The 24164-nt window shown below is 46.1% G+C and overlaps 1 protein-coding gene and 1 long non-coding RNA gene across 18 annotated transcripts in view; one reads left to right on the plus strand and one right to left on the minus strand.

Moving 5' to 3' along the window:
- Positions 1-24164, minus strand: part of Cdc14b (cell division cycle 14B) — a 93688-nt gene that overhangs the window by 56326 nt on the left and 13198 nt on the right. For 4 of the 17 annotated variants that reach the window (XR_005881043.1, XM_040756153.1, XM_040756149.1 and 1 more), the window contains exon 1: positions 477-605. The exons of the other annotated variants lie outside the window; for them this stretch is intronic. Coding sequence is in view for 3 of the 4 variants with exons in the window: in XM_040756153.1 (XP_040612087.1) it covers positions 477-538 (62 nt within the window). In the remaining variant the exon portion in view is untranslated. Of the gene's footprint in view, positions 1-476; positions 606-24164 lie in introns of those variants that run through there. 17 annotated transcript variants of the gene reach the window in all.
- On the plus strand, positions 1018-3256 carry LOC121143715. Its single transcript, XR_005881045.1, has 2 exons — positions 1018-1151; positions 2705-3256. It is a non-coding gene; the product is annotated as an uncharacterized LOC121143715 (long non-coding RNA).

Consider the following 24164-nt stretch of genomic DNA (forward strand, 5'->3'; position numbering starts at 1 on the left):
CCAGAACAGGACTGTATCTAATAACAATTAGATGGCTACACTCAAAACACATGGCAAAAATCAAAGATAACGTTTAAAATACACATATTATTTTCAGACCACCTTGTTAGGAGTAAGAAACAACACAAGCTGGTACATCCTTTTCCCCAAACGACAATTTAAACTTTTCTATCTGTTGCCTCCACATATGTCCTAGTAAATGCAGCTACAAACGTCTAGCAACCACATTCTAACGGGTGACAGGACTATAGTCCTAGCCAACCACAAATGACCTTTGATCCGCAGCGCTCAGTGCCTGAGCATTTCACTAGCTTCCAAGCGTGGGTGGAGAGGGTGTAGGGCACAAAGGTCATAGCACACTGAAGTGTCGGGTTTTCCCCAAAACCACTAGCCCCAGAGGGGAGGCCAGTTGGGACCCTGGGGCGGTAGATCACTCCTCCATTGAGCCCGCACCCTACCCTACCCTGAGCACTCACCTCGGATCACCTCGGCCACCCGAGGGGTCCCTGCGCCCTCCCGGCTCATGACTCCAAAGCATCTGGAAGGCAGGGCAAGAGAAGGACCCCGGCGGGTCTGAGGATGACCGGCCACGGGAAGAAGAATGCAAGGGTGAGCACACCCCCGAAGTTTAAAAAACAGTGAAGTTTAAAAGGCCTCGCCCATGCATGGGCACGGTGACGCCCTGGCGGGTGACAAGCTGCAGACTGGGAGCCAACCCCGGAAGTCCAAACTCTGGGACGTCCCCGGTTTGGCCATGGGCCAGCGTCCTGCAAAAGAGGCCAGGCCCACGGGCACATTCGACGAGGGGTCAGATGCCCTGCAAAAAAGAGAGACCTGACCCACGAGCACGAGGAACTAGGGCCAGCTGTCCGGCAAAGTGAAGAGACCAGACATACAGGCACTCGTGACTAGGGACCAGCTGTCTTGCAAAAGGGACGACTCAGCTAGCTCGGTACACAGCGCCAGCTCAAAACCCGCCAGTCCGCACGACCCAGGCACGAGTGATGAGGAATTTGGGGCCAGGTCGGCGCCAGCCTCCGCCACGGAGTTGGGACTCCCTCCTCTCCAACCCTTCTCTGCCCGCCACCAGGGGGGCGCTGCGCGGCCCACGCCGGGAAGCGTCACAGCTTGAAAATTGTTTTAATGGCAAGGTGAGTTTAGCCTGCTAGACTTGGGCAAGACAATACTCCCAGCACTTGGGAGGCAGAGGTGGAAAGAAAATCAAGAATGCAAAGTCAGTCTTACCTAAAGAAAATTCAAGGCCAACCTAAGCTGAGAGTCTGTCTCAATAAATAGGGGGTTAAGATAGCTTAGCAGGTAAAGGCGCTTACCCCTCAAAGATACAAGCCCCATGACCATAGTTTAATGCCCAGAACCCATATAACGGTAGGTGAGAACCAACTCTACAAAGTTATCCTCTGACACCCCCCCCCCCCGGCAACACATCGGATGCCCACACCCAGAGGTGCACACACAGTATTTTTCAAATCAAAAATAAACCAAACACTCGGGTCATATGCGATTTTAAAGGTATGGGAATGGTCTAAAAACAAATGTTTGGTATACTTAGCAACCGTTCAACACAGTTTCAGCCTATGTTCTTATTCTCAAGAGAAAAATTAATGTACAGGGGGAGTGTGATCCTACTTTTGTTGTATATCATATGGTGCTAGGTTTGTGGATTTTTTTTTTATTTCCTCCCAAGTTTTTTCCAAATTTTCTACAGAATAGCACCAAGGAGTGAAAAATGTCAATGTCCCTCCCTTGAAAGAAAAAAGAAACCGGCAAGTCTTTCATAAAATGACACATTATTTATAATTCTAAGACCTGCATACTCCCTAACCTTATTGTAGAATTTCAGATGGATCAGATTGGGACGGACGGACAGACAGACACACACACACACAACACACACACACACACACACACACACACACACACACAGATGGTGGTGGGGTGGATTCCTTTTATACTTGCACCTGGGAAAGGCTTTTCTCAAATCAAAGCACCATCAGAAAAAAAAAATCAACTGGTAAACCGATACACACTTTAAAACAAGTTTTCACAGCAATAAACACAAACAAAGTCAGGGGAATATGCTGTTAAGCTCACCAAGCATGCCCAAATTCAATTATGTTATTGTAAAGCTTACAGAAATGCCACTTTAAAGTTTGAGATATTTTTTATCCATTTATTTATTCAGAGAAACTCCTTTTTGGAGTCCGTTCTCTCCTGCCACCTTGTGGGTTCCAGGGATCAAGCTTCAGCCATCAGGCCTTCGTGCAAGCTCTGCTATCTGAGAAACTGTCTCACTCACTACTCCTGCTTGCATGCTTATTAGCACATGGCTTTAATATGCAAGTGCTGATATTTAAAGTCAGCAGTGGACACCTTTAGAGAAGGAGACTGGGCTTGAAACAAAGATGGGTAAGAGAGGTTTGTGCCTTTTATAGCTTTTGAACTCTGGGTTACATACTATACATTCAAAAGGCAACATTCTGAAAAAAAAACAAACTTGCAGGCTAACAATGCTTATGCAAAGCTAACTTTTTTTTTTTAATTGAACTGTGAAACACTTTATGAGGGTGCCTAAAGGGGGACTTTCCAAACACTGACACCTGTGTGTGCTTTCTAACCATCTTTGGAAATTGAGATTTTTGTTGTTGTTTGCTTACATTTTTTTTGTTGTTGTTGTTTGATCAAGATGTCTCTGTGTAGCCTTGGCTGTCGTGGAACTAGCTATGTAGGCCTGGCTGGCCTCCAACTCACAGAGAACAGCCTGCTGGGACTGAAGGTAAATGCTGAAAATGAAGGCATGGTGTGCCACCACTGCCTAGCCGCTGTTTCATTGGGCAAAGGCACTTGCTACCAAGCCTGACAACCTGAGTGCAATTCCTGGGACTCACATTGTAGAAGGAAAGTACTTAAGTCATCTTCGGACCTCCACAAGTACACACATCTAGTATGGCTGAAGCCAACAAAAAGTCCTGGATTTTTCGTATTTGCTGGTTTCAAACAGTTATCCTGGTTGCAAGCTTTATCAAGGGAGTGCTCCCCACCAGCTCCATGTCCAGACTAAGAACATCTTGGAATTAGTTTACCATGGAAAAACATACTTCTCTAAGGTGATGGAGGGAGGCCGAGTGTGCTCCTCTCCCTTATCAGCACATATGCTCCGGCAGCACTTCAGCTCACCGAGATCTATCTATCCATGCAGACTCAAGGATAAATAAAGCACTAGCCACTTGATTCTCAACATAAAATGTGTTTATAATTCTAGCCAGTTGCCTTTGCTACCTCTCCTGCAGCCTTGCGACTCCTGTAAAGTTTATGCCACCTGACCAAGGGACCCTGAATCTTCACTGGGGGGAATCTGCCAAAATGGCTCGCGTGAAAAATTCCAGTTCACATTCTAGTTTCAGCTGGAGATGCAGTTCAGTGAGACACTGCCTGTACACAAAATCCAAGTTTGATCCCCAGCTCCCACACCTGCATCTCACCACTTGAAAAGTGGAATCAGCCGGGCGGTGGTGGTGTGCGCCTTTATAACTCCAACACTTGGGAGGCAAAGGCAGGTGGATCCCTTGTGAGTTTGAGGCCAGCCTGGTCTATAGGTAGTGAGTTCCACGACAGCCAGGGCTGTTACACAGAAAAGCTCTGTCTCAAAAAACCAGAAAAGTGTACTCTGGAGTAAAGGCAGTTCAAGGTCATCCTTAACTAGTCTGGGAGAAACAAGACCTTGTCTCACAAACAAGACCTTAGTTTCAAGAAAAGGTTTAGTCCAGTGCTGCTTAGCAGCACAAGGCCCGTGGTTCCATTACCAACCCACACACAGTCTAGCAAGACTATTATTTTAGGGAGCATGTTGGGGGACTTAAATGCAGTTCCCTCCCATCAAGCTCCTGGCTATGAAGTTACCAGATGAGTGGTACTAATCCCAAGAGTGACAGTCTTATACATAAAATACCTCGGAGTCTGCTGAAAGAGAACCCAATCTTTTGTACCTGCTTGCTGAAAAAGATTTGTTTAGTAAATGACAGCTTTGGAGAACTTCTGATTGAAAAGTGGCTTTCACTGTAACCATAGCAAGGGTGGCTGTGTTATTAAACTCCCTCTATTCAATATTTTTCAGAAATGACTGTTTTTAAAAAAAAAGTCCTAAAAGATGGGCACGCTGGTTGGTTTTTATTAACTGATACAAATGTAGACTTATCTGGAAAGAGAATCTCGACTGAGGGGTTGCGTTAATCAGACTGGCAAATCTGTGGAGGCATTTTCTTGACTGATGATTGATTCAGAAGGCCCACGTCCATGAGTGATGCCATCCCCTAGGCAGATGGTCCTCATTTGTTAAGAAAGCCGGCTGAGTAAGCCATAAGAGCAAGCCAGTAAGCTTCCTCCATGGTCTCTGCCTCAGCTCTGCCTTCTCTCGGTGACAGAATCTGACCGGGGAGTTTTCAGCTAAAATAAATCCTCTTCTCCCCAAGTTGCTCTGGGTCATGGTATTAATCACAGCAATGACACTCTCACTACAACACTGGCACAGGTCAGACGGCAGGAGGCCAAGGAGTGTGGTCAGATTGTATCACTAGTATGTCATGCCCAGCCGGCACAATGGTTAGAGCTGACCCAGGAAGAAGTCACAGAATAGGCACGTTAGACAGATGGCTGCCTATCTAAGTTACAAGCCAGGAACTTTAGCAAATTCTTATTTTTCTATTTAAGTAATTTCAGAAGGGATTTGCCTCAATATTTACCTCATTTCAAAACAAAAACTTGCATGAAGGAACATTTTCAACAAACCTCAGGCCTTCTTAAACTTTTTTCACCTGAGACCACTTTGCCCACAGAATTATTATATATACATGTATGTGTATGAATGCATGTATGTATGTGTGTATGTTTGTTTGTTTGTATTATCTGTTTTTCAAGACAGGGTTTCTCTGTGTAGCTTTGGAGCCTGTCCTGGAACTCAATTTGTAGACCAGGCTGGCCTCAAACCAACAGAGATCTATCTGCCTGCCCCTGCCCCTGCCCCTGCCCCTGCCCCTGCCCCTGCCCCTGCCCCTGCCCCTGCCCCTGCCCCTGCCTCTCGAGTGCTGGGATTAAAGGTGTGCACTACCACCACCCGGCTTAGAATTTTTTATATTAATTTAGGAAAAACAGAGGTGTATAAAATAGGCATACAAATCAAATATGTACTGGTAAATCAGAAGGAAAATTATTTTTAAGCAATTATTTGGCATACAAACTTTACCATTTACCTACTAACTAGATGGATGTGTTTGGTTATTTTCACATAAAGAATGAATTTTTGGATGATAATGCAGTACACAAAGCATCTTCAAGATCTCAGAGTTCATCAACATTTTGATTTTACAGTCACCAATGCTGAAAACGCATGCCATTTTACATAAATATACAGTACAAAATGGCATAAATGTTTAAAGTCATTTCAGAAACTGTCTGAATTCTGTCCCAATCTCAAGGCAGAACTCAAAGATTTGACTTTTGTGTGTGTGTGTGTGTTTTTTTTTTTTTTTTTTTTTTTTTTTTTTTTGGTTTTTCAAGACAGGGTTTCTCTGTATTGTTCTGGAGGTTTTCCTGGAACTTGCTCTGTAGACCAGGCTGGCCTCGAACTCACAGAGATCCACCTGCCTCTGCCTCCCGAGTGCTGGGATTAAAGGTGTGTGCCACCAACGCCCGGCCAAGATTGATTGTTTTAACAAACTTAAGTCAGTAATTTTTAAAATCAAATATTCTACTATAACACAATCCAAAGATAGACTATTTGAAAAAAACAACTATTTGACATATACACGCTGAGGATGGCATCCAGAACTATTACTAAAGCCTTTGCTTTCTATAATTAATGCCTGTGAGAAAAGAACTGTATATTCAGTAGACCCTGCAGTGTTAAGTGTTGTTCCAGGCAGTGTTAGTTAATACTGCACAGAGAAGTATGCACAGTGAAAACTGTGAAATACCGTTGTGTTGTATTTCAAAACCAAGGATGCAATGAAGCCACTCAGGCAACACAATCAAGGGCTAGTTACCAGGAACACCTCATGGTCATTCTGGTTTGATTCTGAATTAACATGTGCTCACTGCACACTTTAGAAACCTTTTACTATTGTCATTTTTTTAGCTACCCTGATATTCAGCACCCAGCTCTACATGAGGTGGCACTCCACAGATTAGGAAGCTGAGCCTTCTTTAGAAGAGTGGGGTCTTTTTGTTTCAAGAAAAGTTGGCCTCTGCCTCCATGCACTGCCACCAACACCACCCTGATTTTTAAAAATGGAAACCAGGGCAAAACACTTGAAGATAGCTGACCAAATAAATAAATAAATAAATAAATAGCCTGTAGATGATGAAAAGAAGTACTCAAAAAAGGTTTTTTTTAGAGCAATGCAAATTAAAATCACACTAAAGTAGCACTTCACATCAATTAGAAAGGCTAAAATTAGAAACAACAATACTACCATCATCATATTCATATAGTACTAAAATCCACAAAATAATATTAATGTCCATTAACACAGAAAAGTATCAAACTGGGAGCCTGACCTTCCTGCAAACACAGCCTTCCAGGTAACAAAGGTCTCAAATGAAAAGCTGTGGGTGGGCAGGGGAAGAACACACTAGCTTCCCTGTGCTCAGGCCCAGAGCTGACTGACTACTGTCCTGTCCCTGAATCATATACTAATCAGGCCCATTATCCTGTGGAATTTAAGAAGGCCCTTATCCAGCAATGTCCTTGGGGCTTTCCAAACACCTGTCCTAACCTAAATCAGAAAGAACTCAGTGTCTCTTAGCATAACTTGATAACACACACACACACACACACACACACACACACACACACCGTTGCCCCACCCCACAAAAAGAACATCCTTTGTTTTCCCTGGACTGGCTTAAGTTTTATTTGCATCCTCCCAAGTTCCTTTTGACAATCCAATTTTTTGTTGTTGTTGATGTTGTTTTTTGTATTGTTTTGGAGGCTGTCCTGGAACTTGCTCTGTAGACCAGGCTGTCCTCGAACTCACAGAGATCCACCTGTCTCTGCCTCCTGAGTGCTGGGATTAAAGGTGTGTGCCACCAATGCCCGGCTGACAATCCAATTCTGTGCCTTTGTCAGCTTCAGCTTGACATAAGCCTAGAGTTGCTTGGGAAGGGGAATCCCAACTGCAGAACTGTTCCCATCAGATTGGCATGCGGAATCTGAGACACTTCCTTAATTGCTAATGGCCCACTGTGGTGGTGTCATCCCTAGGCAGGTGAGCCTGGGCTGTACAAGAAACGTAGCTGAGCAAGCCCCTCCATGGTCTCCAGTTCCTGTTTCAGCTCCTGCCCTAAGTGATCCAGACCATGGACTGTGACCTCGTAAGGTGAAATAAACCCTTTCCTCTCCAAGTTGATTTTGGTTGTGACCGTTATCACAGCAACAGAGGAGCAAACTAAAACACTCAAACCTAACCTCACTTCTCCCTAACCCTAACAGAGAGGGAGACACAGGAAAGAGCCCCCATTTGATAGTGTGAGGGGTGCAAACTGGTGGAGAATGAGTAAAGCAGACACCCAACACTGACCTCTGGCCTCCACCCACCTGCACACACCTGAATGCTCACCTGTACACATGTGAGCACGCACATACACATAGAGCCCCACTGGAAATGTTTAGCAGTCTCTTACAAGTTACTCAATTGTCCCTTTGACCTTGACCCTCTACCTCTATGTAAATACCCAAGAGATGTTCCAAGTGTCTACAAAGAACAGGTATACAAATACAGCAGCTTTGTCACAGACAACAACTAGAAGCAATCCAGAGACCATCAGTAAGAGAGCAAGGACTCCCCCACTGGAACACTACTCCAGCAACAACCAAAGATGCAGGTGTGTATAATGTTCACATCAACACGGGCAGAGAGTCTGTACACACAAAGTTCAACCCCAGGTAAAACTGGCCCACAGGGTTAGAAACAAGTGACCAGGGGTGGATATGGGACAAGTGGAAAGGGGCCCCCAAGGGAAGAGAGATAACAGAAGTGGCTCATGGGTGTATACACCTGATAAAACTCAAACTATACATCTCATTGCATGTAACCATGATTTTATAATTTCAAGGAGGTGAGAAGGTAGCTTAAGAAAGAATCACAGGGGCTCCAGAGACAGATCAGCAGTTAAGAGCTGTACCTGCTCTTGCAGAGGAATTGAGTTTGGTTCCCAGTACCTACATCAGGTAGCTCACAACCACCTGCAACCCCAGATCCAGGGGATGCAATGTCCTCTTCTGGCCTCCACGGGTACTCACATGCATGTGGAAATGCCAAACAAACATATATGCACACATTCAATAAACTTACAAGTTAAATTTAAAAATTAAAGAATCTTTACAACTTTTAGAGTTGGGGAAAAAAGTACTAACAAAGTGTTCTATATTGAACACAACGAAGGATAATCTTAACCTAATTATCTTAAAATCCTAAATGATAAATTATATTGCAATCTAAAACTAGAAAAGAAATGAGCTGGGAATGAGGCTCAATTGAGAGAGCACTGGTTTAGTATTCAGGGAGCCCGGGGTTGTCTCCCTAGCACTGCCTAACACTACTATGGGATGTCAACCTGTAATCCCAGAACTGTGGGCAGTATGGTAGGATGACCAGAAAGAAGTCTAGTTTAGTTTACTCTCAGCTGGAATTCAAAGCTAGCCTAGGCTACAGAGACCCTGACTCAAAGATTTGCCAGAAAACACATTAAGGATAGAAAAAAAATTTTTTAAGAGTCTTCAAATAGTAATTTTATCTGCTGGGCATGATGACACATCTTCAATCCCAGCACTTGGGAGGCAGAGGCAGGTGGATCTCTGCGTCTGAGGCCAGCCTGATTCCAGGACAGCCAGAGCTACACAATAGAACTGTCTCAAAAATAATAAGTTATTATTTTGATTTTCAGTCAAAACTGTTTGCTTAAAAATAGTAATAAGAGGACTAGAAAAAATTTAAAAGTAGGGACTGTGGTGCTGAGGTCTTAACAAAGAAAGTTCCCAGAAACCAGGTGTTCTTTGTGGGGAGGTGTGGTGGTGAATGGTAGGATTGAGCCAGGACTTTTTTTTTTAATAACTTATTTTTATTTTATGTGCATTGATGTTTTGCCTGCATATATGTCTGTGTGAGAATGCCAGATCTGCTGTAAATGGAGCTACAGACAGCTGTGAGCTGCCATGTGTGTGCCGGGAATTGAACTAGGGTCCTCTGGAAGAGCAAACCAGTGCTTTTAACCACTGAGCCCTTTCTCCAGCCCAGAGGCAGGACTTTGTACATGCTAGGCAAGTGGGCTACCACAGAGCTATAACCCCAGGGCTTCAAAACTATTTTTCCTTAGGATTGTCTGCCTTTCCTCACATGTTAACTACATTTTTAAAACTTCTAATCTTCTAATTAATGATTATTATTATTATTATCTTCTTTTTTTCTTTTTGGTTTTTCAAGACAGGGTTTCTCTGTGGCTTTGGAGGCTGTCCTGGAACTCGCTCTGTAGACCAGGCTGGCCTCTGAACTCACAGAGATCCGCCTGCCTCTGCCTCCCGTGTGCTGGGACTAAAGGCGTGCGCCACCAACGCCCGGCTTGTTAACCACATTTTGTTTAAGTATTAATCTACTATTTAAAAGATGAACTAGATTATGAACGAGGAATAAAAGAGTGGCCCCTTCTATATACTAGCTTCACTCCTCAGAGCCCCCAACTCCTGCAGCACAGCCCTCGGCAGGGATGGTGTCTGCCTACACTGCTTGTTGGCTGCTCTAGTGCACAGCGAACTCACAGACGACATGTCTCTCAGTTCTACTTTATAACTGCTGAGAAGTGGGAGACCTACAGCCTCCCTCGGCAGCAAAGCAGACACAAGGAGCTGGGCTTTCCTGCCACTCTGGAGGCCTTGGAGGCATGAGTCCTGACCCCCAAGTACTGAGCTTCTCAGTCTTAGGGATCCCCCTGCAGGGCACAGGCATACAACAGGCACTTAAACAATACCCCTTTAATGACCAGATGGAAAGACAAGGATCGAAAAGGATACTAACGGAGTCTGTCCTGCAGTTGATGATAAAGGCACAGTCACCCCCCACTTCACCATAAGGAGTGTCACCATCTTGGCAGGAATGAAAACATTCTCAAGAGACACTGCCCCTCCCTTCTATACACTCCAAGAAACTAGGATTTCACCAGAAATCCCACGTTGAGAAAAAAGGGAGAGCCTGAAGTCTGGGGCCAGTCAGAGGAGGGATCTTCTGATAACTGAACTGATTTTTGGTAGAACCTGGAGCCTAGACTGGAAGGGACTCTAGGGAGCCTCAGAATGGCAAACGTGGTTCTGGCAGGCCTTGCTTGTCCTTCTCTTCTCCTCTAAAACCAGATTACGTCCCTGAAGCTAGGCACCAAGGTCTAGTCCTTTATTTGGCCACTTCTTCCTCCAGAGGCTGACTACCGAGGTCCATCCATCCGAGTATTGAAGTCCAACCATCAAAAGCCCCCTTTGGCTGCCCTGATTAACAATTCCCAATATGCCTTTTACTTTCACAAACTGCCAAACATCTAAGGGTCTGTCTACTCTAACCAGTCCTTTGCCACTGCTCCTCCTACCTCCCCTCCCCCACCAGGAAAAACATCCCTTCCCCCACCCATTCCCTTGTCCCCTTCTCCCTCATCCTCTATCTCCTGTCTTTGTCTCTTATTCCCTGTCCTTTGTTCCCTTGGGACAAATCTCTGTGCTGAGAATTTGGTCTTGGGGTGTCTTGTGTCTTCCCAGAGAATGATGGTAAGTGGGACCATACCTCAACCAGTCTTGCTTAGTTAAGCATACCTAGAGCCTGGTCTCACTGTGTAGCCCTGGCTGGCCTAGTAGAACTTTCTAGGTAGATCAAGCTGACCTGGAAGTCACAGAGTGCTGGAAGTCACTCTGCCTCCAGAGTGCTGAGATTAAAGGTGTGTGCCTTGCTACCAAACTTGGACCCATATTTAAACCTAAATTTCCTATCAGAACCCTAAAACATAGACTTGGGGGGACTGGATCTCTTTGTTCCTCTTCTCAATGCGGCCACACTGAATTTCTTTTTCTGATTTTCACTATGACTCATGCCGAGAACAGGTGGCCAAGGCTGGATTCTCAGGGCTGCCAGGACCCAGACCCTGAACCTAATAAATAAGGTTAACAGCAGACAAGGAAGACAAAGTAACTGTACAACATCACTTGGCTTGTGACATCTGGGTAAATCAAAGCTCTGACTCCTCAGAACCACCCCCATGTGCAGCTAGGGCTAAGGAAAAAAAGGCAGTCTTTTCTTTTTTTGACACAGGGTCTCATGTAGTACAGGCTGGCTCAGCCTGACCTTGGATTCCAGATGTTCCCAGCGCTGAGTACAGGCATGCACCACCTTGCCTGGCTGAAGCAGGGCTAAGGATAGAATTCCAGGCTTTGCACATGCTACGCAATCGCTACCTGCCCTGTCCTCAGCTCATTTTCTGATTATCGCAGCACAGCAGGGCTTCTGTGAATGCCTGGTGGTAGGTAATTAAGTAGCTCAAGAGGAAGCAAATTGCACACCAAACTGCCTGCTTTGGATCAGATGGCATGCAAGAACTTTCTAAGACAAAGTGGGATAGGGGCAACGGAATTCCTCTATGTCTTAAGGAAGTCGTATGCCTCCAGAGGACACACTGGTAAAAGCAGAAAGGAGCAGGTGTCGTTGTAGGGAAAAGGGACCAGTCAAAGAAACACACCCTGAGCAGAGCCAAAGAAACACACTTTGGCCCTGCAACCAGAACCAAAGAAATGTACCCTGACCCTAAAACCAGTGCCAAAGGAACACACTTTGTCCCTGGAATCAGAGCCAGTGAAAGAAATGTACCCTGGCCCTAAAATTGGAGCCAAAAGGCTAAAAAGGACCAGAGAAAGAAACACACTTTGGCCCTGAAACCAGAGCCAAATCTGACCCTAATCCTGTGTAAAAAGTAACCAATCCCGGAGCAGAGCTCTAGCCAATCTGAGCTCAGCACTGAAATCGGACCAATCCCTACCCTGGAAAAACTTCCCCAACCCCAGGAACCCCTATATAAACCCTGTGTATGTTCAGCTTGGCTGGTCCAGCTGTCTTCCAATAAACACCTTTGGATGAGCTTCGGGTGAAGATCTTCTTTTGCGGCTGCGACAGAGCAAAGGCGACCCTGGGCAGGGCAGAGCAGAGCGAGCAGAGGCGACCCTGGGCAGAGCAGAGCAGAGCGAGCAGCGCTGTAACACTTGCCCGGGAAACCTTCCTTGGCAGAGCGGAGTTGTTACACTCTGCTCCCGCCCGGCTCCCTGCTCTCCGCCTCGGCTCTCCAGGAGCAGAGCTGAACTGTAGCAACTTCGCCCGAGAAACCTCCTGCGGAGCAAAACTGCTACACTAGGCGAACATCCCCAGCTGGAAGACCCTGTCCTGCCGGAGCGGAGCTGATACACCGGAGAAGCCTTTCTCTGAGGCAAGGCTGTAAGCTGCCAAGCTTACTGCAACCTGTGGTGGTCCTTGGCTCCCGAGCTCCAGGATACCTTTCTACCTGAGCTGTGTAACACTCAGTATCCTTGGCTCCCGAGCTCCAGGATACCTTTCCACCTGAGCTGTGTAACACTGGGTATTCTGTGACTCCCGAGTGCCAGAATACCTGACCCACTCACTCCTGTTCCATCCTGTCCTGACCCATCCCGACGAAACGCTTACATTTGGTGCCGAAACCCGGGATAGGCTCTCCTGGTGCCTGTGCTCCCTTTCATGGTCTGAGCCGCACTGGGATCCTATCCCTCATCTTCAGTCTACCCGTGACTTGGATAGGCTCTCCTGGTGCCTGTGCTCCCCTTCGTGGTCTGAGCCGCACTGGGACCCTATCTCTCATCTCCAGTTGGCCTGCAGCAGACTCGCCTTCCAGCTCACCAATCGCTTGACACTACATCCACCATCAACGATTGGGTAAGTCTCCCCTTCATTTGGTGTTTCAGCTCCCTAAGTCAGGGATACTTGTAGAGACAGAGGTACCCCAGCCAAGGCCCTTAAGGCTACAGCTGACCCTCCTTACCTTACCCCATCCTACCACCCTTGAAATTGCAATCCTGCAGTTTCCTTAGGCCCCACCGGGTCATTGCGTCCCTTCCTGACCTCCTCCCTTGGAGCTGGCTGTCGTTGCACAGCTCCTCTAGGCCCTTGCGGCTTCTACGATTCCAATCCTGACCCTTTCCTTTGGATGAGACCCTTTTAGAGCTCGGTTTCCGTCTACGCCTTCTGGCCTCTAGAAAAGCCCTGGTACCAGGCGCCGAGTCTCTTCTGGCTTAGCCGGGCTAAGCCTGACCCCGTTGAGTTGGGTGACGACCCTCTGAACGGCTTGGTCCTCTTTCGGTGGTCCTCCCTGAGTCCTGGGGACGCCCTTGACTACAGGCTGCAGTGACCTTTTCCTTCTCATCCATGGGAACCGTGTCATCCGTACTCCTCCCATTCCCCCTTGGGATGCCTCCTAGAAAACCTCAAGTCTCTACACCTGACACCTGAACTAAAGGGTTCTAAACTTATTCGCTTTTGCAATAAAATTTGGCCTAAATACCATTTAGATAATCAGTCCAAATGGCCACGTAATGGCACCCTCGATCCCAATATTATTCGGGACCTTTACAACTACTGTGAGCGATTGGAGAAATGGAAGGAGATTTTCTATGTCCAGGCTTTCTCTCTGCTACGCTCCAAGCCTTCTCTCTGTGCCTCATGCTCTCCCACTCAACTCCTTTTGGCTAGGAAGTCTGAACAAGATGATCCCTCTACTACTTTTGATCCAGCCAATGAGCCTTCTCCCCGTCGAACAAAACCCTCAGCTCCCCTCTTGTGCTGGCCCCTCCGATTTCCCTTCCTCCCTCTTCAGTGACAAGTCACCCTAGTCAGCATTCACTGGCACCCTCCTTCAGCTCACCACCAACAGTCCCTAGTCCTCCCACTACTCGGTCCCGCTCCACTAAGGGACCACACCCTTTACCTCCCCAACCTAAACCAGCTCCAGTTCTCCCCTTGCGAGAGGTTGCTGGGGTGGATGGCTTAGTCAAAGTTCATGTCCCCTTCTCATTGACTGAACTCTCCCAAATAGACAAAAGATTGGGATCCTATAGTGCCAACCCTTCCACCTTTATTAAAGAATTCCAGTATATTACCCAGTCCTATAACCTTACCTTCCATGATGTTTACATGATTCTTACCAACAATCTCCTCCCTGAGGAACGCAGGCGAGTTTGGGAACAGGCTAGAATCTATGCAGATGACATCCATCAAACTGATGATACCTACCCAGTTGGATCTATGGCAGTTCCTGACCAGGAGCCTGACTGGGATTACAATACCCCAGGGGACATCCTAGCTAGGAAGCGGCTTTTAACTTGTCTCCTGGCTGGTCTCCGTAAGGCTGCTCTTAAAGCAGTAAATTATGAAAGGATCCAAAGGGTCATCCAGGACAAGGATGAAAACCCATCCCAATTCCTAGACCGTCTTACAAAGGCCCTCTTACAATACACCAATGTGGATCCTGAGACTCAAGATGGAAACCAACTCCTTATGACCTACTTTTTTTCCCAAAGTTACCCTGATATTAGGGCCAAACTCAGACGTCTAGAAAAGGGCCCCTTAACTCCACAGTCAGAAGCCCTAAATGTGACATTCAAGGTGTACCATGGAAGGGATAAAAAGGCCCAAAAACAAAAATACCTGATGATGGCTAAAACCTCTTGGCCAGCCAAAACGAAAGCCCAGGCTCCCAAAGGACAAAGGCTCCTACGTCCTTGTTTCAAATGCGGTCAGGAAGGCCACTGGGCCCGGGCCTGTCCAAACCCTCGTAAACCACCAGGACCATGTCCAAGGTGCGATCAAGAGGGACACTGGAGCATTGATTGCCCCCATGTTCCTGACAGCATGGGGACATCAATCCCAGATCGCCCTTCAACTGACCTCCTTGGCCTGGCCATTGATGACTGACGATGGGACCCGGGCTCCCTTGGCCTGACCACCGCCATCTCCGACAGGGAGCCTCGGGTAGTTATCATAGTATCAGGGAGGCCTATCTCCTTCCTCCTGGACACTGGAGCCACTTTTTCAGTCTTGACAAATTTTTGGGGACCAACCACTCTTTCTTGTTCCTCTATTGTCGGAGTAGGAGGACAGCTCTATCAGGCCCAACAAACCCCACCACTTAACTGTATCTTTAAGGGTATCCCCCTTACTCATTCCTTCCTAGTGATACCAACCTGTCCCATCCCATTGCTGGGAAGGGACCTTTTAGCCAAAGTGGGAGCCTCCATTTCTTTTGCTCCTCCTATCCGTTTGGCCTCAGGTTTGCCAGCTGTTCCCCTTCTCCTCCTCCTACAAACCACACAGTCTGACACACTTCTTCCCTTACCATCCTCTCAGGTAGATCCTCAGGTATGGGACACCCAAAATCCCTCTATAGCCAAACATCACACCCCTTTAATCATCCGACTACAAAACCCTGCCAAATATATAACTAAGGCTCAATACCCACTTTCACTCCAAAGTCTCAGGGGACTCAAACCTCTCATCTCTGACCTCCTGAGAAAAAGTCTTCTTCGCCCCACTTCTTCCCCCTTCAACACCCCCATACTTGCAGTCAAAAAACCTAATGGAACCTACCGCCTGGTTCAGGATCTCCGACTTATTAACTCAGCAGTAGTGCCCCTTCATCCTGTAGTTCCCAATCCTTATACTCTACTCTCCGCCATCCCTTCAAAAACTTCTCATTTCTCTGTCCTTGACCTCAAGGATGCCTTCTTTTCTATTCCTCTGGACCCCCAGTCACAAAATATCTTTGCCTTTACTTGGACTGACCCAGACACACACATTTCTACACAACTTACTTGGACAGTCCTACCTCAAGGGTTCCGGGACAGCCCCCATTTATTCGGTCAGGCCCTAGCCTCTGACTTATTCTCTTTGTCTCTCCCAAAATCCAAGTTGATACAGTACGTAGATGACCTTCTCCTTTCTAGTCCATCCCTAGAAATAAGCCAGGCCGACACCTCTACTTTGTTAAATTTTCTATGTAGCCGAGGATATAGGGTATCACCCTCTAAGGTCCAGCTGTCCATTCCTCAGGTAACTTACCTAGGACTAACTATTACTCCAACTCATAAGGCTATTACCCTAGATAGAAAAAACCTAATACAATCACTTACAGTCCCCACCACAAAGGATAAAATCTTATCCTTCCTAGGAATGGCCAGCTTCTTACGTTCTTGGATTCCTTCCTTCTCCCTTCTTGCTCGCCCTCTATATCAGACACCCCTTATTAATACTAATCCCAGCTCCTTCCTACACCTGTCATACCATCTCTTATTTCAAACCTTAATCTCTACATACCAGCTATTAAATAATGTCTTGCCTAACCGCTTTGAAGAATGCTGGTTGCGTGTCCCTCCTGGGTCAAACTCACAACCACCCTTTGTGGCCTCACCCATTGTCTTAACAGATTTTCCCACTTTGCCACTTCTAAACTGCTCTGAGCCAAACTTTACTACCAACCCTTATCTCTCCCACATCTCTCTCTTCGGTATCTCAGACTGCTTTAGCTCAGCAGGAACACACCTTGTGGACATTCTAGATTCTAAAGACTACAACAATACCATAACGCTTAATACTACCACACAGCCCCTATGTCCAAACATTCACAGTGCGTCGATTCTCTGTGGCACACAGGTATACCACTGCCTGCCTGCCAGTTGGTCTGGGACATGTACCCTGGTGTTCCTCTTCCCTAAATTAGGAGTGATACCTGGTGAAGAGCCCCTACCAATTCCCATCACTAAGTTTATAGCAGGACGACATGACAAGCGAGCAATTCAGATCATACCCCTCCTGGCAGCTCTGGGCATAACTGCAGGTGTGGCCACAGGAACAGCAGGATTAACCATTTCCCTAACGATGTACCATAGGCTTTCCTCACAATTCATCCAGGATTTCCAACAGGTAGCTCAAACCATCCTCACCCTTCAGGGTCAGATAGACTCCCTATCTGCTGTAGTACTACAAAATCGGAGAGGACTAGATTTACTAACAGCAGAAAGAGGTGGACTTTGCCTCTTTCTCGGGGAAGAATGTTGCTTTTATGTTAACCAGTCAGGAATAGTAAAGGATAAAATTCAACAACTTCAAACAGACCTTCAAAAATATAAAGAACAACTTGATAGCTCTGGCCAGTGGATCACTAATAATCCAATATGGAACTGGATGCTACCTTTTCTAACTCCTCTTCTCTCTGTTTTCTTAATTCTACTAGTGGCACCCTGTCTTATAAATTTTTTGTCTAGATTCCTTCAACAACAAGTTCAAAAAATTTCTAACCAAACTTTCAACCAGTTGTTATTACAGGGTTATCAGCCCCTAGCTAAGGAACCAGAAAGCTACAACACCTGGACACATCTGGACAAAGATGAAGATTGCCCCATAAACCTCGACGCCCCCATTCAGCAGGAAGTAGTCTAATGATAACACCGTCCCTTTTCCAAACCCCAGTTTTATTAAACAAAAAAGGGGGGAATGTAGGGAAAAGGGACCAGTCAAAGAAACACACCCTGAGCAGAGCCAAAGAAACACACTTTGGCCCTGCAACCAGAACCAAAGAAATGTACCCTGACCCTAAAACCAGTGCCAAAGGAACACACTTTGTCCCTGGAATCAGAGCCAGTGAAAGAAATGTACCCTGGCCCTAAAATTGGAGCCAAAAGGCTAAAAAGGACCAGAGAAAGAAACACACTTTGGCCCTGAAACCAGAGCCAAATCTGACCCTAATCCTGTGTAAAAAGTAACCAATCCCGGAGCAGAGCTCTAGCCAATCTGAGCTCAGCACTGAAATCGGACCAATCCCTACCCTGGAAAAACTTCCCCAACCCCAGGAACCCCTATATAAACCCTGTGTATGTTCAGCTTGGCTGGTCCAGCTGTCTTCCAATAAACACCTTTGGATGAGCTTCGGGTGAAGATCTTCTTTTGCGGCTGCGACAGAGCAAAGGCGACCCTGGGCAGAGCAGAGCAGAGCGAGCAGAGGCGACCCTGGGCAGAGCAGAGCAGAGCAGAGCGAGCAGCGCTGTAACACTTGCCCGGGAAACCTTCCTTGGCAGAGCGGAGTTGTTACACTCTGCTCCCGCCCGGCTCCCTGCTCTCCGCTCGGCTCTCCAGGAGCAGAGCTGAACTGTAGCAACTTCGCCCGAGAAACCTCCTGCGGAGCAAAACTGCTACACTAGGCGAACATCCCCAGCTGGAAGACCCTGTCCTGCCGGAGCGGAGCTGATACACCGGAGAAGCCTTTCTCTGAGGCAAGGCTGTAAGCTGCCAAGCTTACTGCAACCTGTGGTGGTCCTTGGCTCCCGAGCTCCAGGATACCTTTCTACCTGAGCTGTGTAACACTCAGTATCCTTGGCTCCCGAGCTCCAGGATACCTTTCCACCTGAGCCGTGTAACACTGGGTATTCTGTGACTCCCGAGTGCCAGAATACCTGACCCACTCACTCCTGTTCCATCCTGTCCTGACCCATCCCGACGAAACGCTTACAGTCGTGCCCACCAAGCACCCTGTATCATCAACCCAGACGGCCAAGCCAGGCTGCTCCGTCAGGCACCCCCACCTTTACTTACAGGTCACTTAATGACAACTGATTTCCCTGTGGTGTCATTTAGCTCCCCACCACAGCCACTGTGCTGCACAGGCCTGGCATCAGCCCCACAGGAAGTGGGAAGCCAAAGGCTCCTAAGACAAGCTGTGTGCATGCTTTTTTTTTTTTTAAAGGACAAAAAGCTCTGGATATATTTCTCAAGTTGATGTGACAATGTGGAGTTAGCCCGTGTGAAACATGATGGTCCCCTGGTACCCAACAATCCCCAAGAGGCCATCTATTCAAACAGTATGAGGTTTCAGAGCTGAGGATGCCATGACACACACCCACCCCCACACAGATAAACAACAAATAAATGTAATTAATAAAACATGAAAAATTTGTATGTATGTTCCTATGCAGTGAACCCAGAGCCTTGTGCGTGCTAAGCAAGTCCTCTACCACTGAGCTATTCACCGCCCTCTTTGTTCTGAGAGAGGGTCTCCTGTTCCCATTATTGTTCCCAAACTTGTCCCTGAGAACACCCCCCAATATTTCTAAACCATTAGGGACAATTCTGTCTTTTTTTTAAATGGTTCCCAGGCAGTGCCATCAAGTGTGACCAGAAGTCACCATGAACTGTGGCACACATGAATGTTAAGAACACAGAATAGTAACTGCACCCTTAGAGCAGGCTTAAAGGGTTAGGTAAGATGAGAAGCACTAATTAATCTAGTAGTTCTAAAGCTGCCAACTGATATTCAGTGGACTAAGGTAAATTGTATTTCGTGCTTCCAAAGTCAAGACTTGGGTCTCTGAATCTGGATCCCAGGAGAAAGCTTCTGTTTTGTTCAATTACATGCCTGGCAGGGTGAGCAATAAGTCTATTTTCCTTGTATTAAGAAAGAATGAATTCTTTCCAGAGGAAACAAAGTATGGTGCAAGGCTTTGGTAAGTAAGAGAATGCAACCAAAAAGGTACCAGTAGAAGGCAGTATTTAGTTACTAAATCACATCCTGTAACCCATGACATCCCTATAACTGGCTCTATAACTTCATTCAAGCCTGTCTCACAGACCATCAAAGTCCTGAGCAGTTAAACCTGGAGTGTGTCTACCTTACAATAGTCCAAGAATGCCTAACAGTTGTTATCTAGCTTGTTAGAAAACAGACTTAAGGTTGGCTTCATACACTTGCACATACTCCATTTAGCTGAGAACAAAGAGTTCCTGGAAATGGAACTTGACTCTGAATCCGCTGAGTCTCCATGGAGACCCATTCCTGGCACTGCACCTTGGCAATGGTTCGATTCTTCCAGTCTTACCACATTCACCACAGTCAAGATCTGCCTGCTCATCAACGTTCTGGGTGCTCCTCACACAACTGCTAACAGAACCATCAGGCAACAGTAACGTTTCCAAGACCTTCTGTAAAAAACATCTTCTAGGTCCTTATTACCTGGATTCCTTACACACTTCATTCACAGAAGACTTCACATCAGTGATGCTGGTCTCACTAATGACAGCTGATCCCTCAGCCCCAGCTAAACCAGCATTGATTGTTCCAGTAAAGCCAAGGTTTCACTTTAGCGACTGTGGTCTCTTGTTAATCACGGCTGATTCTTCAGCCCCAGTGGACTAGAACCCACAGACTCTTTTTACCCCTCCCTCCTTCCCCTCAACTCACTGTTGTGTAACATATCCTCCCAGATTGAAACATTCCATCCTGCACAGAAGCTTTTAAAAATAGGAAGGTAGCCGGGCGTTAGTGGCGCACACCTTTAATCCCAGCACTCCGGAGGCAGAAACAGGAGGATCTCTGTGAGTTCGAGGCCAGACTGGTTTAACAATACTGAGAAACCTTGTCTTGAAAAACAAAAACAAAAACAAAAAACACTCCAGAGTCAGAGGCAGGCAGATCTCTTGAGTTAGAGGCCAGCAAGGTCTACAGAGAGAGTTCTAGATCCTGTCTCAAAAAACCAAAAACACCAAACACAGGGAGGTAAGCAATTCAAAATAACTTCAGGAAGTCCCTGAAACTGACCAGATACACTGGGCCCCTCTCTGCTAAAGTAAACAAACACTGAGAGAGCCTCTCAAAGTCGAGCTAGCTGCTGGTAAGATTGAAACCAGGGAACCTGCCCAGGAAAAGCTGAAACTAGCCTTGGCTGCTTGAAAGGGATTTAGACCAATTGAGGCACCTACTCTCCAACCTGTTGATCTGCCTGCAGGTCGTGAACTTACTCACATTAGGGTGGGGGCTTTTGGTGATGCAGCCATCTTTGAGTCATTTCTGCTTAAGTTCCAGGACAGGCTCCAAAGCTAGAGAGAAACCCTGTGTGGGGTGGGGAGGAAGAGATCACAAACAGCCCTGATCATCTTCCAGTCTTTTCTGAACTTCCATCATCTGAACCTCTCACCATCACCTCCCAGGTTCCTGCAGAACAGTTCACCAAGTTCCAAGCATTCAAGGCTCTCCTAGCCTAAAGTTCCAAACACTTCCAGGACCGTCCTCCCCAAACCATGGCTAGGTATGTCACAGCAACAGCCTACTGTGGTACCAATTCTGGCCCAGTTTGCTCTCTGTTGCTGTGATAAAACACCATGGCCAATCAACTTGGAGAGGAAAGGGTTTGTTTCAGCTTGTAGACTAACACAGAGGGTTGTCTAGGCAGGACTCCAGAGACCATGGAAGAAGGATGCTTACTCTCCAGGCTCACTTTCTTATACCTACTACCAGAATCACCGGTGAGCAAGGTGGCACCACCCACCTCGGCCTGTGCCCCTTCCACATCAACTTGCCTGCATGCCAATCTAATGGAGGCATTTTTCTCAGATGGGGGTTCCCTGTTCTCAGAAGTGTATCAAGTTGATGAGGAAAAAAGCAGAACACTCGAGTTCTTGAAAAAGAGCCTTGCTAGGTTGACACTGTCAACATCCAACTTGGTATTATTCTCCCATTGGTCCAAAATACCAACTAGCAAGACACAACACAGTGACAATATCACATTCCCTGGGGGCAGAGGGTGCAATAAGAAGTTAGAGCATCACAGTAAAACAAACAAACAAACAAAAAAAAAAAAAACAGGGAGGGAAAACTTAACTACATAACTGATTGCAGTTAAGTACTTTAAGAGCCTCACCCAGAGACCAGCATTTAGGCTCAGCAGTGGAGTGCAAGCTTAGCATATATAAGAACTTGAGTCAATTAAATTCTTAGTACTATCAAAAAGAAAAAGAATAAAATGCTAGGGGTGGTTAACATTCCTTTAATTCCAGCACTTGGGAAGCAGAGGCAGTTGGATCTCTGAGTTCTAGGCCAGCCTCAGTCACATAGTCATAGTGAGTTTCCAAAAGTAGAAGATGACCTAGGTCAACCTCAGCTACATTGAACTACATAGTGAGTTCAAGGCTAGCCTGAAATACATGAGGCCTTGTCTAAAAAAAGGAAACCCTAACCCCCTCCCCATTTCTAGCACAATTAACTGCACCAACATTCCTTTCAAGGCTTTCTCTACCTAGGAGACTGCTTGGCCCACCATGACAGGCCCCCAAAACTCTGTCACCAATAGCCCTCAGGCAATGACTGGGTTACTGGAGTACACACATAGGAGGCCTCTGAACACTCTGGTAACTGCAGGCTAGACCCCCAAGCTGGATTCCAGGTCTCTACAATAGCAGTAACTTGCTAGACAATAGTGCTACTTGCAGTTCTACACATGCCTGTTTATTTTCAGTAGACTTCTTCAAAGATGATGTAATTGCAACAAAGCAACACTGCCTAGGGTTTTGTGTTACAAAAAAAAGGTCTTATTAAAAAGTTACTCAGCGCATAAATCTCATATTTCATGCTTGTTTCACCAGCTCATAAACTAAAATTAGAGAGCAAACTAACAAAAAAAAAACAGCATTCCTATTAGAGGGGTAATGGATGCTGGGTATTCGATCTGGGGACTAAAGTATGTTGCTAGTTACACTCTCAGCACCCATATAAGCATTCAAAAATGGAGTTCCTAACTCAAAGCTTCAATTAGAAATTTAAAGAAGTGACTGCAACCCCGGCACTAGAAAGGCTGAGAGGCAGGAGGATTATGATTTTGAGGCCAGTCTGGGTTATGTAAGTGATGCCCTTTCTCAAAATGATGACGATGATGAAAAGAATCCAAGTGTATGTTTCTTTTCAAAATATCTCATACCTTTTGTTTTGGAAATTATCAAAAGTTTATTATTAAGGAAAAATTCCTGGGGAAATACATCTGTAATCCCAGCATTCAGGTGGAGGCAGGAGGATCAGAAACTCAAGGTCACCCTTGACTATATTAAATTTGAAGCTAGCTTGTGCACATGAAACCTTTTCCAAAAATTAAATGAGTGAATAAATAAATAAAATCAGCTCCTGCTAGCTCTAGAGGGAAAATAGAGAAAACCTGTAGAATCAGCTGCCAAGTCTGACAGCCCGAGTTTGACCTCAAGACCCTCAGGGCAGGTGTTGGCACATACACTCACACAATAACGTTTAAAAAAATGTTTAGCTGGGGGTGGTGGAACATGCCCTTAACCCCAGAACTCAGGAGCCAGAGACAGGCAGATTTTCTGTGAATTTGCCTGGTCTATAAAGCAGTTCCAGGCCAGCCCTGGTTACATAGTGAGACCCTGTCTCAAAAAAACCTTTTTTTTTTAATTGGAAAGGAAAGGAAAGGAAAGGAAAGGAAAGGAAAGGAAAGGAAAGGAGAGGAAAGGAAAGGAAAGGAAAAGTCAGTCTGAAAACATCTCAAACTTCCAGGTATTCCATCATCCCAAGGCATCCAGTGCTGAGTGCCCCTCCCCTTGCACCAGGCCACTCCTAGTCTTTCCCAGGGCCCTTGCTGAGTCTCTGCAGCAGCCACCTCTCCCTGCAGTCACTGCAAAGATGAAACGGGAAAATGCATTCGGATGTGTCTTGAGTTTGTGCTTTAGATCCTTTCAGTTTCAATGATTTAAAATCAGAACACATTAACAGTGGAGTTAAAAATCCACACTCCTAGCTTTATACACGAAGCCTTGCTGGTATTTCAGTATCAAAAGGAGAAGAAACGCATGTTAAGATGCTTCAGTTTCATGTATGAGGTACTTCCAACAAACCACTTAAGACAGTATTTCAGTAATAAATTCCAAATGCAGTTTGAGAACATCTTCCATAAAGCATAATTTTAATTCTATCACACATGCTTGTCAAAGCAATTCTCCCTCAGCACCCTAAAAGGAGGGGGAGGTAAAGATGGCTTAGCAGTTAAGAGCACCAACTTTCTCCGAGGTTCAATTCCCAGCACCCACATGGCAGCTCACAACTGTCTGTAACTCAAACATCTGACACCCTCACACAGACATACATACATGCAGGCAAAAAAACACCAATGCACATAGAATAAAAATAAATTTTAAAAGAATGTGAAAGTCAGGGTGTTTTTCTGCTCAGCTACCGAAATATTTAGCAACTTAATATTTAGTGGCTTCCACTTACGCCAAAAG

The sequence above is a fragment of the Mesocricetus auratus genome, unplaced genomic scaffold (assembly GCF_017639785.1).
Source record: "Mesocricetus auratus isolate SY011 unplaced genomic scaffold, BCM_Maur_2.0 Super-Scaffold_100013, whole genome shotgun sequence".
In the NCBI taxonomy this organism is placed as follows: Eukaryota; Metazoa; Chordata; class Mammalia; order Rodentia; family Cricetidae; genus Mesocricetus; species Mesocricetus auratus.